Source organism: Punica granatum, chromosome 4 (genome assembly GCF_007655135.1).
Source record: "Punica granatum isolate Tunisia-2019 chromosome 4, ASM765513v2, whole genome shotgun sequence".
NCBI lineage: Eukaryota > Viridiplantae > Streptophyta > Magnoliopsida > Myrtales > Lythraceae > Punica > Punica granatum.
In genome coordinates, this window is record NC_045130.1 from 19,509,177 (window position 1) to 19,523,782 (window position 14,606).

General features: G+C 36.4%; 2 protein-coding genes across 3 annotated transcripts; both read right to left on the reverse strand.

Moving 5' to 3' along the window:
- Positions 1-598: 598 nt before the first annotated feature.
- On the reverse strand, positions 599-4,436 carry LOC116205636. Of its 2 annotated transcripts, none has more exons than XR_004156546.1 (4): positions 1,453-3,169; positions 1,277-1,331; positions 868-931; positions 599-770 (listed from the first exon to the last, which is right to left on the reverse strand). XR_004156546.1 is itself a non-coding variant. In XM_031538269.1 (4 exons), exons 1-3 carry the CDS (start codon positions 4,363-4,365, stop codon positions 870-872), a joined length of 375 nt encoding a protein of 124 aa, XP_031394129.1. In that variant the 5' UTR covers positions 4,366-4,436; the 3' UTR covers positions 599-770; positions 868-869. The 2 variants fall into 2 exon arrangements, 1 of the variants encoding a protein (XP_031394129.1); XM_031538269.1 differs by lacking the exon at positions 1,453-3,169 and adding an exon at positions 4,108-4,436.
- Positions 4,437-6,604: 2,168 nt separating this feature from the next.
- LOC116202477 (TMV resistance protein N-like) lies at positions 6,605-14,009 on the reverse strand. Its single transcript, XM_031534048.1, has 4 exons — positions 13,485-14,009; positions 8,467-9,565; positions 7,714-7,989; positions 6,605-7,592 (listed from the first exon to the last, which is right to left on the reverse strand). The coding sequence occupies exons 1-4, from the start codon at positions 13,934-13,936 to the stop codon at positions 6,864-6,866; spliced, it is 2,556 nt and encodes an 851-aa protein (XP_031389908.1). The 5' UTR covers positions 13,937-14,009; the 3' UTR covers positions 6,605-6,863.
- Between the last annotated feature and the right edge of the window lie 597 nt (positions 14,010-14,606).

Consider the following 14,606-nt stretch of genomic DNA (forward strand, 5'->3'; position numbering starts at 1 on the left):
GTTTATTTTATTTCACGATTTATGATTCGTACTACAAATTAAGTTAGTTCGAATTGTTATGATCATTATATGATAAATTCTTTCACTTTAAACATTGATTTCACTTAAAATTGTTCTTTGCCTAAACTAATATGTTCAACAAAAAAAATAATACGTCAATTATAAGTTAGTCTGAGCTAAATGTAGTATTTGCTCTAACTAATGTGTTTTGTATAAATTAATAATGTTTATCTTCATCCTAATTGACTCCATTCATCAGATAACTTGTAATTAGGAATAAATATTTAAACTAAAGTTATAAACAAATAATTGTAAATAACAATAAAATAAAATAAATAATTGTAAATTATGATAAAAAAATGAAAATAAATTTACTTTGACAAAATGAAATAATTATTTAAAAAAAAAAAATCCAAGATAAAGTTATCGTATATAAAATGAAAAAGTACAATATTATTTAATAATTTATTTGTACAAATAAAAAATAAAAATAATTGTAAAAAGATTATTTAAAATTAATCCTAGAATAGTTTAAAGTAAATAATTATTAAATAACAAAAAAAAAGTATAACATAATTGCGAAAACAAAGTTCGAGTTTTGATGCGTTGGACTGGATTTTATTAATAAAATAAAAGTATTTTCAGTAGTTGGAGATGTTTAACTCTCACTCGAAAGGTTCCTTGAAGACCCACTTGTGGCGCTTACAGTTATGGGAGGCCACCTTCCCCATCAACCTATTCCAAAAGCTCACCATCTTTTACAAGGTGTCCTGCATTATGATCAGAAAGTGAAACTTCCACGTATAACTCTACAGATTTTTGGCTCTCACTCGAAAGGTTCCTTGAAGACCCACTTGTGGCACTTACAGTTATGAGAGGCCACCTTCCCCATCAACCTGTTCCAAAAGCTCACCATCTTTTACAAGGTTTCCTGCATTATGATCAGAGAGTGAAACTTCCACGTATAACTCTACAGATTTTTAATGCCTAGCTGCTTAAACATCTCGATACTTTCTGAAGGACTTGCTTTTAGTTAGTTTATTAATCTCTCTCTGCATGCATTCATACAGATTTTATTGGAAACATTTGCAGAATGCAGGGTCTTCTGATTAGGAGCACTGGATCAATAGCAACAATTGGAGGCCCGGGTACTTAGGAGAGTTGCAGAGTTATAATAGCGAGTACATAGAAATTTTAAGCGTGCCAATGGTTTACTACTCAATCATGAAAAGAATTATTTCAAAATCACGCATTTCTTGTTAGCAGAAAACAATACCTATCCCAGTCATCAGCAATGTCGCTAGTTGTTCTCCCGCAGTTTCCAACCTTCCCTGTATATGTAAACTCTTCATATTAATCTCAAAAGCATTGGGAAGAAGAGGATTAAACCATTAAAAGAAGCTCTGACAGTGAAAAAAGTATGAGGACGGAAAATTGAGTTAACATTCGCACAATGAAAAGAAGATTGGCCGGCCAGCCTTCATCAGAGCCCGGGCCATTACAAGATATCTACAAGGAAAGGCAAAGAGAAATTATTCTTTCCAGATAACAAATGACTCTGTTCTTTTTATTTCATTTGACACCGACTTTTGAAGGTTAAATTTACCTGATAGTTAGCTTAGTATCATCGTTATTACAAGTTTGGAATCCTTAAAAATACAATAATTCAATTCAATTGGCATGAATTCAATTGAATAGAGTCATTCAACCTTGCTCGACAGAAAGCACTTCCTCTTAAAAGCTTCATAGCAAGCAAGAACTTGCTCAACAACATATTGAGCAAATAAAGAGAACTTAACTAAACCTCAACCTGATGCTTGATATTCGATTTGAAATAGTAAAATGCACAGATACAAATCAAGCAGTTCAGAGCACTCCCATTCCCAATCTCAAAACCTAGGAACATACTCGGAAAACGGAATGAGAGAGAGGGGGAGATCCAACTGATGGTGGCTTGCGCCGGGGCCACCACCGCCCAGACTAGATCGCCGGCGACCTCTGATATCGCCATCGACTAGGTCTGAGGGGTTGGTTGCCGACGCTATATTCCCCTAGTTTTGATCAAAATAGGAATCAGGCTACCATGACAGGGGAATCAGGCTCCCCTAATATAGGGCATAATGGCACACACTCTCGTATAGTAAACATGAGGTTCCATGATATACCGCCATAACTTATATCTGCTCCTATACCGAGGAAGGACTAAATTGACAATAATCAGCACCAATAAACAAAGTTAAGGGGATATTTCATATTGGAACATATCCAAAACAATCTATCCATCTATATATAAGAGCAAGACATAGTGTGAGGATGAAAGAATTTTCGCTACATGCTCATTTTTTCTCTTAAGGATAATGCTTTTATATACTGGAAGAAAGTAGCTGAACAATGGCAATTCGAGTCAAATAGGAAACCAAAGTGAAAAGGGAGACATATTGGAACAGAACATATGCCTCGACCTTTGCATGAATGATCTCGTACAGTTCATAAGGGAAGACCGAGTTGGACCTCTGTTGGATAGTCTCAATAGCATGATCAGCTGCATCCTGGACCTGACGATCATGCACAGGCACTTCTTTCCAAACTGGACCATGCTCCCCTGTTTTGTTTTCGATCAAAACAGGGATCGATCCTCCAAGACACATTTGAAACAAAATATTTCACCAAGAGAGGGAAAAAAAAAGCAGCTATAAGATTGACAAATGAATGTGAGATATATGATCATGATGAACTCGAAAACACAATGACTAGTATCCTTTTTGAGGTTTCCTTAATTGAAAAGAGTGAGCAATAATGAACCTAGTCTTCATTACCATATATGCCTCTCATCTTCGATAGGCATGCTCAAAAAAAGGACTACTAAGCAACATAATGCTAAGACAAAAGATTGTCAGCTTTGAGTATAATCCACGGTTAACATGCTCATGTTACTTCCCTACCTCCCTACCTCCCCACCCAGTGAGGTGGTATATCAGAAAAGCAGCCTAGTACTAATCTAATATATCATTCCTTCCAAGCATACTACAGACATCGTACTCTGTCAAACTCAGCAAACTCTAGTCCCACAAATTTCATCCACTTTCTTCCTATCCAAACTATATACACCTATGCGTCCTACGAACAATATACGTTTGGAGAGAAAATCCCCGTTTGGATTCAAAGAAATTTGATTGTAACTGTAACTGTAACTGTAACTGTAACTGTAACTGTAACTGTAACTGTAACTGTAACTGTAACTGTAACTGTAACTGTAACTGTAACTGTAACTGTAACTGTAACTGTAACTGTAACTGTAACTGTAACTGTAACTCTAACTCTAACTCTAACTGTAACTCTAACTCTAACTCTAACTCTAACTCTAACTCTAACTCTAACTCTAACTCTAACTCACTACACAACAAAAACACACGTTTCCCAAGTCAAATTTATAATCACATCTCATTTGTCCTTTTCCACAATCAAAATCAAAATCCAAATCAAAGTAACTTTAACTCTGAATCCACTCACTAACGTGCTTGAATTCCTGGAGTTAATTGAAGTTCTGCTGGCTTTACCCACACCTTTGCTTCATACAGCTTCTTCTTCCCAGCATCAAAGGCCTCAATTGTAAGATGATGCAGGGTTCCAGCAACCACATGTTCTTACCTTCACCACCCTCGCAAACTCGAGCAGTGCATTCTTCAACCAAAAGACCCCGGTTAGACTAAAAAGTTCACTTGAAGCTACATTTTCAGGTCCGAATCATAAAATCAAGTTTTGTCCCTTCATAATGTCTCTATTGTTAGCGTGCTTCGGAAAACGTAGCAAATTTACTCTATCTTAGTTGAATTAAGCCCGACATTGCCATTGCTAAAGGCTACTAGCCTGAACTATGGCAAAGCAATGCCAAATCCTTTTACACATAACTGTGCCTCGAGATCAAATTACTAGCAGTTACATGCATCGGCGGAGAGCTTGAAGCATGCAAAATCCCACTGCAAGCAAATAAAAAACCAACATCTCGCAACAATCATATAGAAATGAAAATTCCAGATAAAAAATTAGACTCGAAAATCAAACCCCAACTCCGATTGCTGAATCAATCCAAAGTGGCCATGTACGTACGTCTTTCTTGTTATGCTCGTCGATGGCGAAGCGGGCGAAGTCCTTGACGCTAGTGTGGTTCTCCGTGCCTCGAGGGTCCTGGACTCCTCCAAGCGCGGCCATCCGGTCTTGTTGGTGGTGATGTCCTGCTCCTTGCTGATGATTGGTGCAGAAACCTAGGTCTCCTCCACCTGCGGAAGAAGAATGAACAACGGCCGAGAGTATAGATGATGGTGGAAGGAGAGACGCTGTGAAGAAGAACAATGCGCGCAGTTCCATCTGCCTTCGTCATTTATTTCATTTTTTAATTTTTTCAATTTGATTTTTATTAGGTTGGTTTAGTGTTAGATGAGGTGGCGGTGATGTGGCTGTGATCTGGCGGTTATGGGTGATGTGGCTGAATGGGATTGGTTGGGGATGGCAATATTTTACACGACACGATAACACGACATGGATACGACACGGAGTTAAACGGGTTTGGGTTGGACATTTTTGATAATTAGTCTAAACGGGTCAAACCCATTTAAACACGGTTAATAAGCGTGTCTTACAGGGTTGAACCTGTGTAAACCGATTATACACGATTAAACATGTTTATTTAGACATATTTAATCGTGTTACTATAATCGTGTAACCTGTTTATGTATCTGGATTTATCAAAATATCCTTATGTAACCCCAAGTTCCTAAGTCCTTAACCTAATTTCCTTTCCTTTCTTTCACCCAATCCAACACAGCACAACTGCACTTCCACTTCTACTTCTACTTCTCTACTACCTTCCCTTAGATCTCATCTGCGATTTGATTTCCTTCTTCTCATCCATCAATGGCGAAGTTATGCTTCTTCGCTCCCATTGCTCTCCTCTCCGTGCACCTCGCATTGTCCGTAGATCCGCCTCAGATCTCGCCCTTTCCTGCTCCCAAGCCCGCCGCCGACTCCACTCTCACCATCTCCCCTTCGAAGCCCACCACTTTGCCGGCTCTCGCTCCTGCCAATGCGCCTCACGGCTCGATCTCATCCTCGCCGTCGCTGTCTCCCTCGAATGCGGCTCCTGTCTCTTCCCCGTCCACATCCCCCTCCTCTCCATCTCAATCTCCGTGTTAATGTGTAAATATGTCGTGTTAACGTGTTTGGGTAAACGAGTTAATCGAATAAACAAGTCGTGTTAATGTGTCCGGGTAACCGGGTTGATCGGATAAACAAGTCGTGTTAACGTGTTCGGATAACGGTTATAATCATGTGGTGTATACGTATACCTATTATGACACATTTCGATAAACGGGTTTAAACGTGTCTAAACGGGTTGACACGGATATAAATGTGTCGTGTACGGATTTCCAAAACCTGACCCGTTTAATAATCGTGTCGTGTACGGGTTATGACTTCGATGACACGAACCTGTTTAGACACGACACTTATAAACATGACACGATACGAATTGTCATCCCTAGGATTGGTACAAGGTGGCAGGCAGATTCAAAACCAGTGTAATAGTATTTTAGGCGAAAATTATAAAACTAAACTATAAACTATAAAGGATTAGAAATACTGAGAGTAAAATATATAAATAATGGACGGATGAGATTAAAAGTTGATGGGATCTAATAATTAAAATTAATGTTTCACCACGGAATACAAATCATCTTTTCATCCTAAAATCACCCATGTTCTTTGTCCTAAACATAAGGTGTATCAGGAAACGACTTGACTATGACGGTGTATATTGATATACCTTGCTCGGCTCAGCTTAGTTCAGTCTCAAAAAACATGTTTAAGGATAAAGAATATGGGTGATTCTAGAATATATGCTAGTGTGGGCTCTTTGGATTGGGCCTAGGATTATCTTCGACTTCTTGAATTATACTAGATCCCTAGTAATACTACGCTGACCGGACCAGTGCTTGCGCTGGTTGTTCAGTTTGTCTGATATGTTCACGGTTGAATACGAGAGCCTGAATATTGCGTAGCAATGGTCGATAATGTTGCCATCACTGCTGCTCATCATATTATCCATAAAAAAAAATAGGCATATAAGGTACAATTATCTGTGTCTCTAGTTCCTACTCTGAATGTAACGCTAAGAATCATAGCATTATTTCAGCTTTCTCGGTTTGTTTCGGTTCTCCCTACCAGTAAGACAACTCTTCATTTATGATATGCGTTTAGGGGATGGACATGGAAGTTAATTGAATGACTCCCTGAATTATATCTGCCATTTGAGTATGACAACATCTAACTGATTATTTGTGCCGAATCTTATTTTCGAGACTGGTAGCAGGAACACATCTGCCAAATCCAACTGATGATGGAAGGCTAGCAAGGTATCAGATAGAAGTCACTTGGCTTTAGAGACCTACTTTGTATGTGGTGGATCGACCCTGGTGGATCGTTCCCCAAATTAAACTCGGGTGGCTATTATAAAAGTATTTTCGAAATGGACTGATTGTATTTAACTGCGAGAAGAGAGTTGTTATATTATAAAAGTATATATATATATATATATCATACAAGCCCAATATGTTCATAAACAAATAAATGAATTTATATATACATCATGTCGGACGTCTTACCATGCAGCACAGTAACACATCATCCTTGCTGAAGTATCAGCTTATTCTCACAGCTTATGCGAACCCCTAGTTACTATAAGTATCATTGTTTGGATGTGCATTACAATTTACATATGCCCACATATATACTAAAGAAAGTAACCCGCACTACGGACATTATTTATTCAATATTCGTTTTTGTCCGTACCCGGCCGGCCTTGCGTCGGTTTAGTATGCAAAGGCTGCGGCCAACCTTGTGGACACGCGCATGAGCAGAGTGTATGCGTCCAATGCCCACATTAATGGGCGAGGTGGAGGATGAGATCGACAGTAGAAGTAAAGGAAATGGTCTTCGAGTATGGCGATCCTGCAGGGGGGCCTTATTGGTGCAGGATTCTCGGGAACATGATTTCCAGTTTCCTGAAGCTGGCAAAGCTCCTCCATATGTATCGCGTCATCCTTGGCCTCTTCGGGGTGTCTCCTCGACCATTGCCTATAGCTTGGCGAGTCTTGCCGCAGTTCCTGCAGCCTTCTCAACGAGATGGGAAACTCCTCGAGCAGATAATCACGGAGAAAGGTTATGGGCATCCGGAGACCCTCCTCTGGCAGCACCATGGGAGTCGTGCTCGATTCACAGCATGGGGAGCTGAGAAACCTGACCCTTTGAAGGAACTCGCCGGACACAGGAACTCTGAAGATAAAAGGAGAGTTGTGGAGCATCAGCTCTCGCAAGTTCTTCAGCCGGCTTAGTTCTTTGGGCAATTTAAGGGCAAGGTTATCCTCGATGTTTAAGGAGACCAGCATCGAGAGATGCCCGATCGAAGAGCCGATCTCTGTCAGACTCATACAATCTACGAGAATCAATCTCTCTAGTCTCGGGAAGATCGAAAGGTCGGGAGTCTTGCTCAGACCGGAGCATTTCGACAGGTTTAGGACCTTCAGAGAATGTGCAGCTCCCTGCCATGGCAGAAGATTACAGAAAGAAAGTTGAACGGAAAATTCTACAATATATGGAATTAATTAAACGGAATTAATTAAACGAAGATGAGCTGCGTAAATAATAGAGTTAATAATAAACCTTGAAATGCTTCCATCCAACCCAACCACTCTTAATATCTGAACCTGAAAGATCGAGAATGACTAAATTCTTTGGGTTAAGGTGGGTAACGGTGAACTTTGGGGGTGCCTCCGCCCAGCGAAGATATCTTAATTCGACAAGGCAATCATTGAAATCTCCTGAAATATTCACCCCTTTCATGTGGAGGTACCGTAGATTCGGATGTTGCTTCAAGTCTGAGTTCGTCACGGTTAAGATCTGCAGCGGCTCCAGAGTGATTCTGAGATGTTCTTCGTCCTGCAATTTGCCATTATAATTAACGGTAAGATATAAACTTCAAATTCTAATTGCAATATGTATATTGAATTAGAAATTCTAGAGACTAAGATAATTAACTAAGATGATTTGCTGAGCAGAACATTATAATAATAACATAATTTTTGATGCGTCTAATTCTAAGGTTAAGGTAAATAAAGTCATTATTTTTCATTTTCTGAAAAACTATTATTTTAATTTAAAAATAAGACTCAAAACCTAGTACAATGAAAGATAAATCCTAAATAACTAATAAAGGGGCATGGATAATCATACTAGCTACCGAACCTGCAACCTCTAGGTCAACAGGCGATGACGTGCGCCATTGCGCAGTACTATTTAATCTTCCAGTTAAGTAAATTCATACCTTGTGGTTTTTTTTCTCCCTCGTTACTTCTGGAATGTAAAAATGAAAAATGGAAAGGAAAATTCGCGGTATCGAATGCTAGAAGTTCATACCATTTCCCACTCGAGCACCCCGCTTGGTTTCCTATGTTTCCACAACCTAATACTTCTTTCAGGCTGTGAGTCGTTTTCCCGTTTAACGATCGCTCTGCCCATGTCCCTGAGCTGTTGGTGCATCCAAATCCTGTCATCATCCTCGAATATGTTAACTAAAGACTTTCGTTGAAGCACCGGGACCTGGAGAGCCGGGTTAAGTTTCAAGTCATTCCACAAGCAGAATGCGACGTCTTTGTCTTCGCCAATGAAAAAACACGCAATATCAAGAAATATTTGCTTCTGATCTGGCGTCAGTGCATCGTAACTTATCATCAGTTTCATCACGACTTCATTCTCGGGCATTTTCCTTAATGCTTCCAACTTTGATTTCCAGATATCTTCCTCTTCTTCAGACAGGAATGAAGCGATCGTGACAATAGCTAGAGGAAGCCCACCGGTTGTCTTCACAATCTCTTTGGACAGATCGACAAACGGAGCTCGGGGATAATCTAAACCAAAGGCATGCTTGCTGAAAAGTCGAAGGCCTAGATCACCTGGCATCCCTACGACTTTGTGATAATATACTTTACGCCCCTTAAGGATGTCCGGATCTCTGGTAGTGACAATGATTCTGCTGCCCGGTCCAAAGTACTCCGACTTTCCCCCGAGGTACTCGAGCTGAGATTTATTGCTAATATCGTCAAGGAGAATAAGAACTTTGTCATTGCGAAAATTCCCTTGTATGAAATTAATCCCTTCATCCTCATTTATGAGATTTACACGCTCTTTTTTAAGCTGTAAAATGAGTTGCATTTGCAGGGACGGCAAACCCATACGTTCTGTCTTTTCTCGAACATCCCCGAGGAAAGCACATGCTTCAAATCTGTCACAGAGCTGGTTGTAGACGATCTTTGCAAGAGTTGTCTTCCCGATGCCACCCAGACCGAAAAGCGCGACCATCCCTGTATCTTCGGAGTCCGAATCACAATCTAGTAAACTAAGCACGTTCTGCACATCATCTTCAACTTGAATGAGAACATCAGGTACATGTAGATATGCTTTCTTAAGCTCTCTCTTTACGTCAAAGACGACCTTGCGTACAAGCGCTGCTTCGTTTCTGCAAAACACAGAAATATATATATACATTAACGAGTTTTTCATGAAGTAACGATAAAATCCTCATTATTATCAAGTAAAATTAAAAATTTTATTATGAAGCGCCCGATCAACTTCCCAAAGATCAAATATATGAGGCCATCAAATACACCTATTTTAGTTAAAATAAGAATATTATTTCACTTCTGACTACTTTAACAATTTAGGTATTCATCTATAATAAAATTTAATACACATAATTTACAAGTAAAGAAATTTTCAGGAGTTGTATTTGTACTTAATTGTTGTGTATTACGATTTATCCTATAATAATTTAAGATTATTTTAGGTGGTATTTGATAAATTAAGTGCTTAAAAATTAAGCACTTAGATAGTTAAAGAAAGAAATGTATAGGAAGAGAGTAAAAATTATAAGGGTGAGGAAATGTTTTGTAAGGGATAGAGAATACCAATAAGTGAAAAATGATTTATTTCATTACGTCAAATTTTTTTGTTTACTCATTATGTGGATTTTGGCTCAATCATTAAGTAGGTAAGATCATTATCTTTCATCTTTCTCTTTCTCCCCTATTCATTTTCCCATATAACTAACTTGTAACTAACTTTTAAGCACTTATTTAATTAGGTTGTAAACAAACATAATCTTAGTATATAAAATAAACTGTAATATGATATTGAACTATAATCTTAAGAGCGATTTAGGAAATCTATTCACTTTTAGAAATTAATTTATACATAAAAAATTATAATAGGAATTATTCTTTTTTCTTTTAAATTGCCCATTGAATTATTCGTTGAAAAAAGTTAATTGCATGCTTAAGTGTTTAATGAAGACTAGATAATTACTTTTAGTTTTTTTGGGTTACAAATAAGGCCTGGCTCAATCATTAAGTAAGTAAGACCATTATCTTTCATCTTTCTCTCTCTCATATTCATTTTTTCCTGTAACTAACTTGTAACTAATTTTTAAGTATTTATTTAATTAAGTTGTAAACAAATACAATCTTATTATATAAAATAAAGTGGAAGATGATATTGAACTATAATCTTAAGAGAGATATAGGAAATCTATTCACTTTTAGAAATTAATTTATATATAAAAAATTATAATAGGAATTACTCTTTTTTTTCCTTTTAATTTGCCAATTGAATTATTCGTTGAAAAAAGTTAATTGCATGCTTAAGTGTTTAATGAAGACTAGATAATTACTTTTAGTGTTTTTGGGTTACAAATGAGGACCAAAGCCTAGTGTAATAAAAGAAAAATTCACAATAATTAATAAAGGGGTATGTGTGGTCTCACAATGTATCGAACATGTGACCTCCAGGTCAATAGGTGAGGGCGTGCGCCACTATACTACACCATCTTTTGATAATTACTTTTAGTTTTGTACTGGAAAAGATATTTTGGGATCACAGATCTTTATCTATACAGTTGCAAAAGCTAAAACTGTATGATGCATAATCTTTTATCATAAACTAATTAATACCCACGATGGGGCAGGAAATTTTGTCACTTTTTATATGACCACAATTAAATAATACACGCATACGAGGTACAAATGGATATAGATATGAAATTTTTTTATATAAAGTAAACATGACAAATACTATTAATTAGAAAGAAGGAAATATTATGAGCACAAATATAAGTCATATAGAAATGCGAATAATATATATAGAGCTAATAATCCAGTAAAATGAACTTAATAGAGCTGGTTTGACCGGGCATATGATCTGCCCCATGGGCTTGAAGAGAATTCAAGTAAGTTTATTTGGATTAATCAAACGAAATCCAAATATCATCCTTATAAAAAAAATCTTGTAATATACATTACTAGAACGAAAGATGGGAGATATCATTTATGAGTTAGGGTGTAATAAAAATTATAGTGAGTAAAAAGGTAATAAAAATGAATTTTCGTGTCATATTTATTAGGTATTTGACATATTGAATTTAAAAAATGTCATATATCTTAGGAAGTCCTTTCAAATTATTAAAAAATTTTAATTTTTAAAAATAATTCATTATATATTTTATATATAAAATAATATAGATAATCAAAATATGTTGAATACAACACAAACAAAATATAGTAAAATTTATTACTGAAACGGAAAGGTTAATTCAAGGTGATGTTGACAGTTTCGTGATTTGACTACTAGGTACCTCCCGCTCCCTGACTTTATATAATTTAATTGATTAAAAGGAGATTGCAGTGCAATTCATTGAAAACTAAGTACAAGGCCCAGCATTGCGTGGGTTCAAGAAAATATTTAATTGCTGTAATTTTTAATTATTTTTAGGTACTTTTAGTATTTTCGCGAATCAAGAAATCACACATTTGAAAACTTGTAACATTTATTTGCTGTTTATAACACAATATTAATTATCATAATTTTGTTAAGAACAAAATAATTAAAATTAATAAAATTTAAACTGAGGATTATCAAAATAGAGCTCACCCTATTGCACGATGTCATTTTATAATTTTATATGCATTTAAAATAGATAATAAGAGTAAGAAATATAGAAAAAAAATGTGATTGCAGTAATTGAATCATATAAAAATTAATATTGTAAAATACATAGTATTGTTTTTAATGAAAGAGAAAATTTATTATTTTCTCAAAGGGGATCCTTTCGGAAAAGAAAAAGAAGATTTATGAGTTAATATATATATTGGGTATCACCACTTATCAGCTTGAGCTCTTAAGTGAAAATGAGCTCAGGTCCGTGTAAGCGCAATAAAAATTCAATATTACCAACTTATTCCAACCTAGAATAATAAATGATTTTTTTTATGCTGACATGTGCATGTTCGAGTTTCGCCCGATTAATCTAATAGGCCTCCCTGAACCGGTAGCAGCATACGGGGTGGATAATCACTCCAAAGACCCTCCAGTGGCCCCAATGAGTTTTGAACTTAGGATCGGATGGATACATGAGCTCTTCCTTAACCTCTTGGCCAAACCCATTGGAGTTAAAAAATGATTAATTTGTTATTGATCATATAGAAATGTATCATCTCAAATTAATAAATATTTCCATCAAGATTTTTAAATTTTCAAAAATTTAATTGCAAAATAAAAAAGGCAAATGTCAGGGGAGTCATCAAAAAAAGAAAAAAGTAATGAGAGGGTCAAGATCCTCATTTATGTATATGTTTGAAACGATGGAACGTATGGGTTAGCAATCTATATTAATTTTTATATATTGATACATTTGGAAAAGCATATAAACTAGCCTCCATTTCTCAAATATTAAGCTAAATATGTTTTATATTTTATAAATCAATAGAAAAACTTTTTCTTTTAACATATTGGAGGTGGATAATATATAAAATAGAGATGCGTCTTCTATTCATCTCTCAAAGTAAAGATTTAGAAGGAGTAACGTCTATATATATAGAGACTTATATCTTGTTTGTATATGAATGTAAAAAAAAAAAATTGATGTGAATCCCGGTATCCGGAAGTTTAATAGGGCTCCGACTAATTCAGTCGAGCCGGGTCGACCCAATAAGAGGTAAAGCTCTCCCAACATTGATTTCATGCATTCATAAGAATTCAAACGCGAACTCGAGACCTCAACTCAAACGGAATAAGAACCGAACTGCTTGAATCAATATACGTTGGTTTAAAAGTAAAAATTTAGGAATGAAATATAGCTTGTACCTAATTTTCTATCTTTATTTGGCCCAAAAAAAATGGTTATGTCTCTATATGTCATTTACGTTGCAAGTTTACGTCTTTTAATATATATTTAATAATGATCTTACTTGATCATGCATGTCGAGAATTTTCATGCTGTCATGCATGTAAGGCAGTTAATAATATTATGTATATCGATCAATCGAATGAACAAGTGTATGACAATGGATTAATGAATAATTAACTAACGCAGGTGCAGTACTTACCCATTGGCAATAGTATTTGATTCATAGCCGCCTAGCAAAGCACAGGATTCAAGGGCATCTCTCCATTTTCGGATCGTCTCAGGATCGACCTTATCTGCATGCTTCTTGAAAGCTTCTTCAAAACTTTCAGTCTGTTTTTTAACTTGAGCAGGTGGAATCTTGTAGAAGATGGGAAGTATGATCTGGGACCTCGATTTTGCACAGTCCACCATCTCGGCCGCCTCGTCGAGGCACCATGTGCTCCACGCATAGTTTTTGGAGAAGATGGGTATGGAGATCTTTGAGCCACGAATTGCCTCTCGAATTTCTGGCCAAATCTCCCTTCCTTTGCGAATCTCCTCGTCATCTCGGAAGGTGTCGATCCCGATATTAGTCAGCCGGTCATACAAATAACTTGTGATACTCGAACGAGTATCAGGGCCTCTGAAGCTAATGAAAACTTCGTAGCCCATTCCCACTAATGATTTGTTACAAAGGTATAATTTTGATCTCGTCCACTCGTTTATTTATTTATTTTTTCTTGGGGACTATTTTATTGTTGATAAAATAGTACTATACATTACCGTGCTTTTATATCATTAATTCCTCAAAAGAGAATGACTTCCGCTTCGGGCAAAAGGATGCCAAAATAATGGTCCTTTCCGGGGGATAGCTTCCCGCGAAAATCTCGAATATTCGTCCCGAGGTGATGTCATCTCAGTTAAATTTACTCTCTTTCTTTTCAAACGTGCTAAAAATTCATTGATTAATCACGCTTCAGAATAATATATTGAAAAAAAAAATCAATAAGTTTCATATAATTAGCTAGCAACATGACTGGTGGAATTTCTTATTTTTGAGAGATGGGACAATAAAATTATTGCAATTTAAAATATCCCATCTTTGAGTCTCAACTAATTTAGATTTGAGTTAGGTCGATTCGCCAAGAGATAAATATTTGCTAATCACCGATCATTTCTATTCACAAGACTGGAGATTGAGGCCCCACTAAAAAAAATGATATTGAACCTCTTGAATTTATCCACTTAAGGATGTAAGTCAATTCCAATCCAGTTAAGAATCAAATTCAACTCAAAAGAATACTTCTTTTTTTTCATACGTACATTGAAGGATGGAATTCGA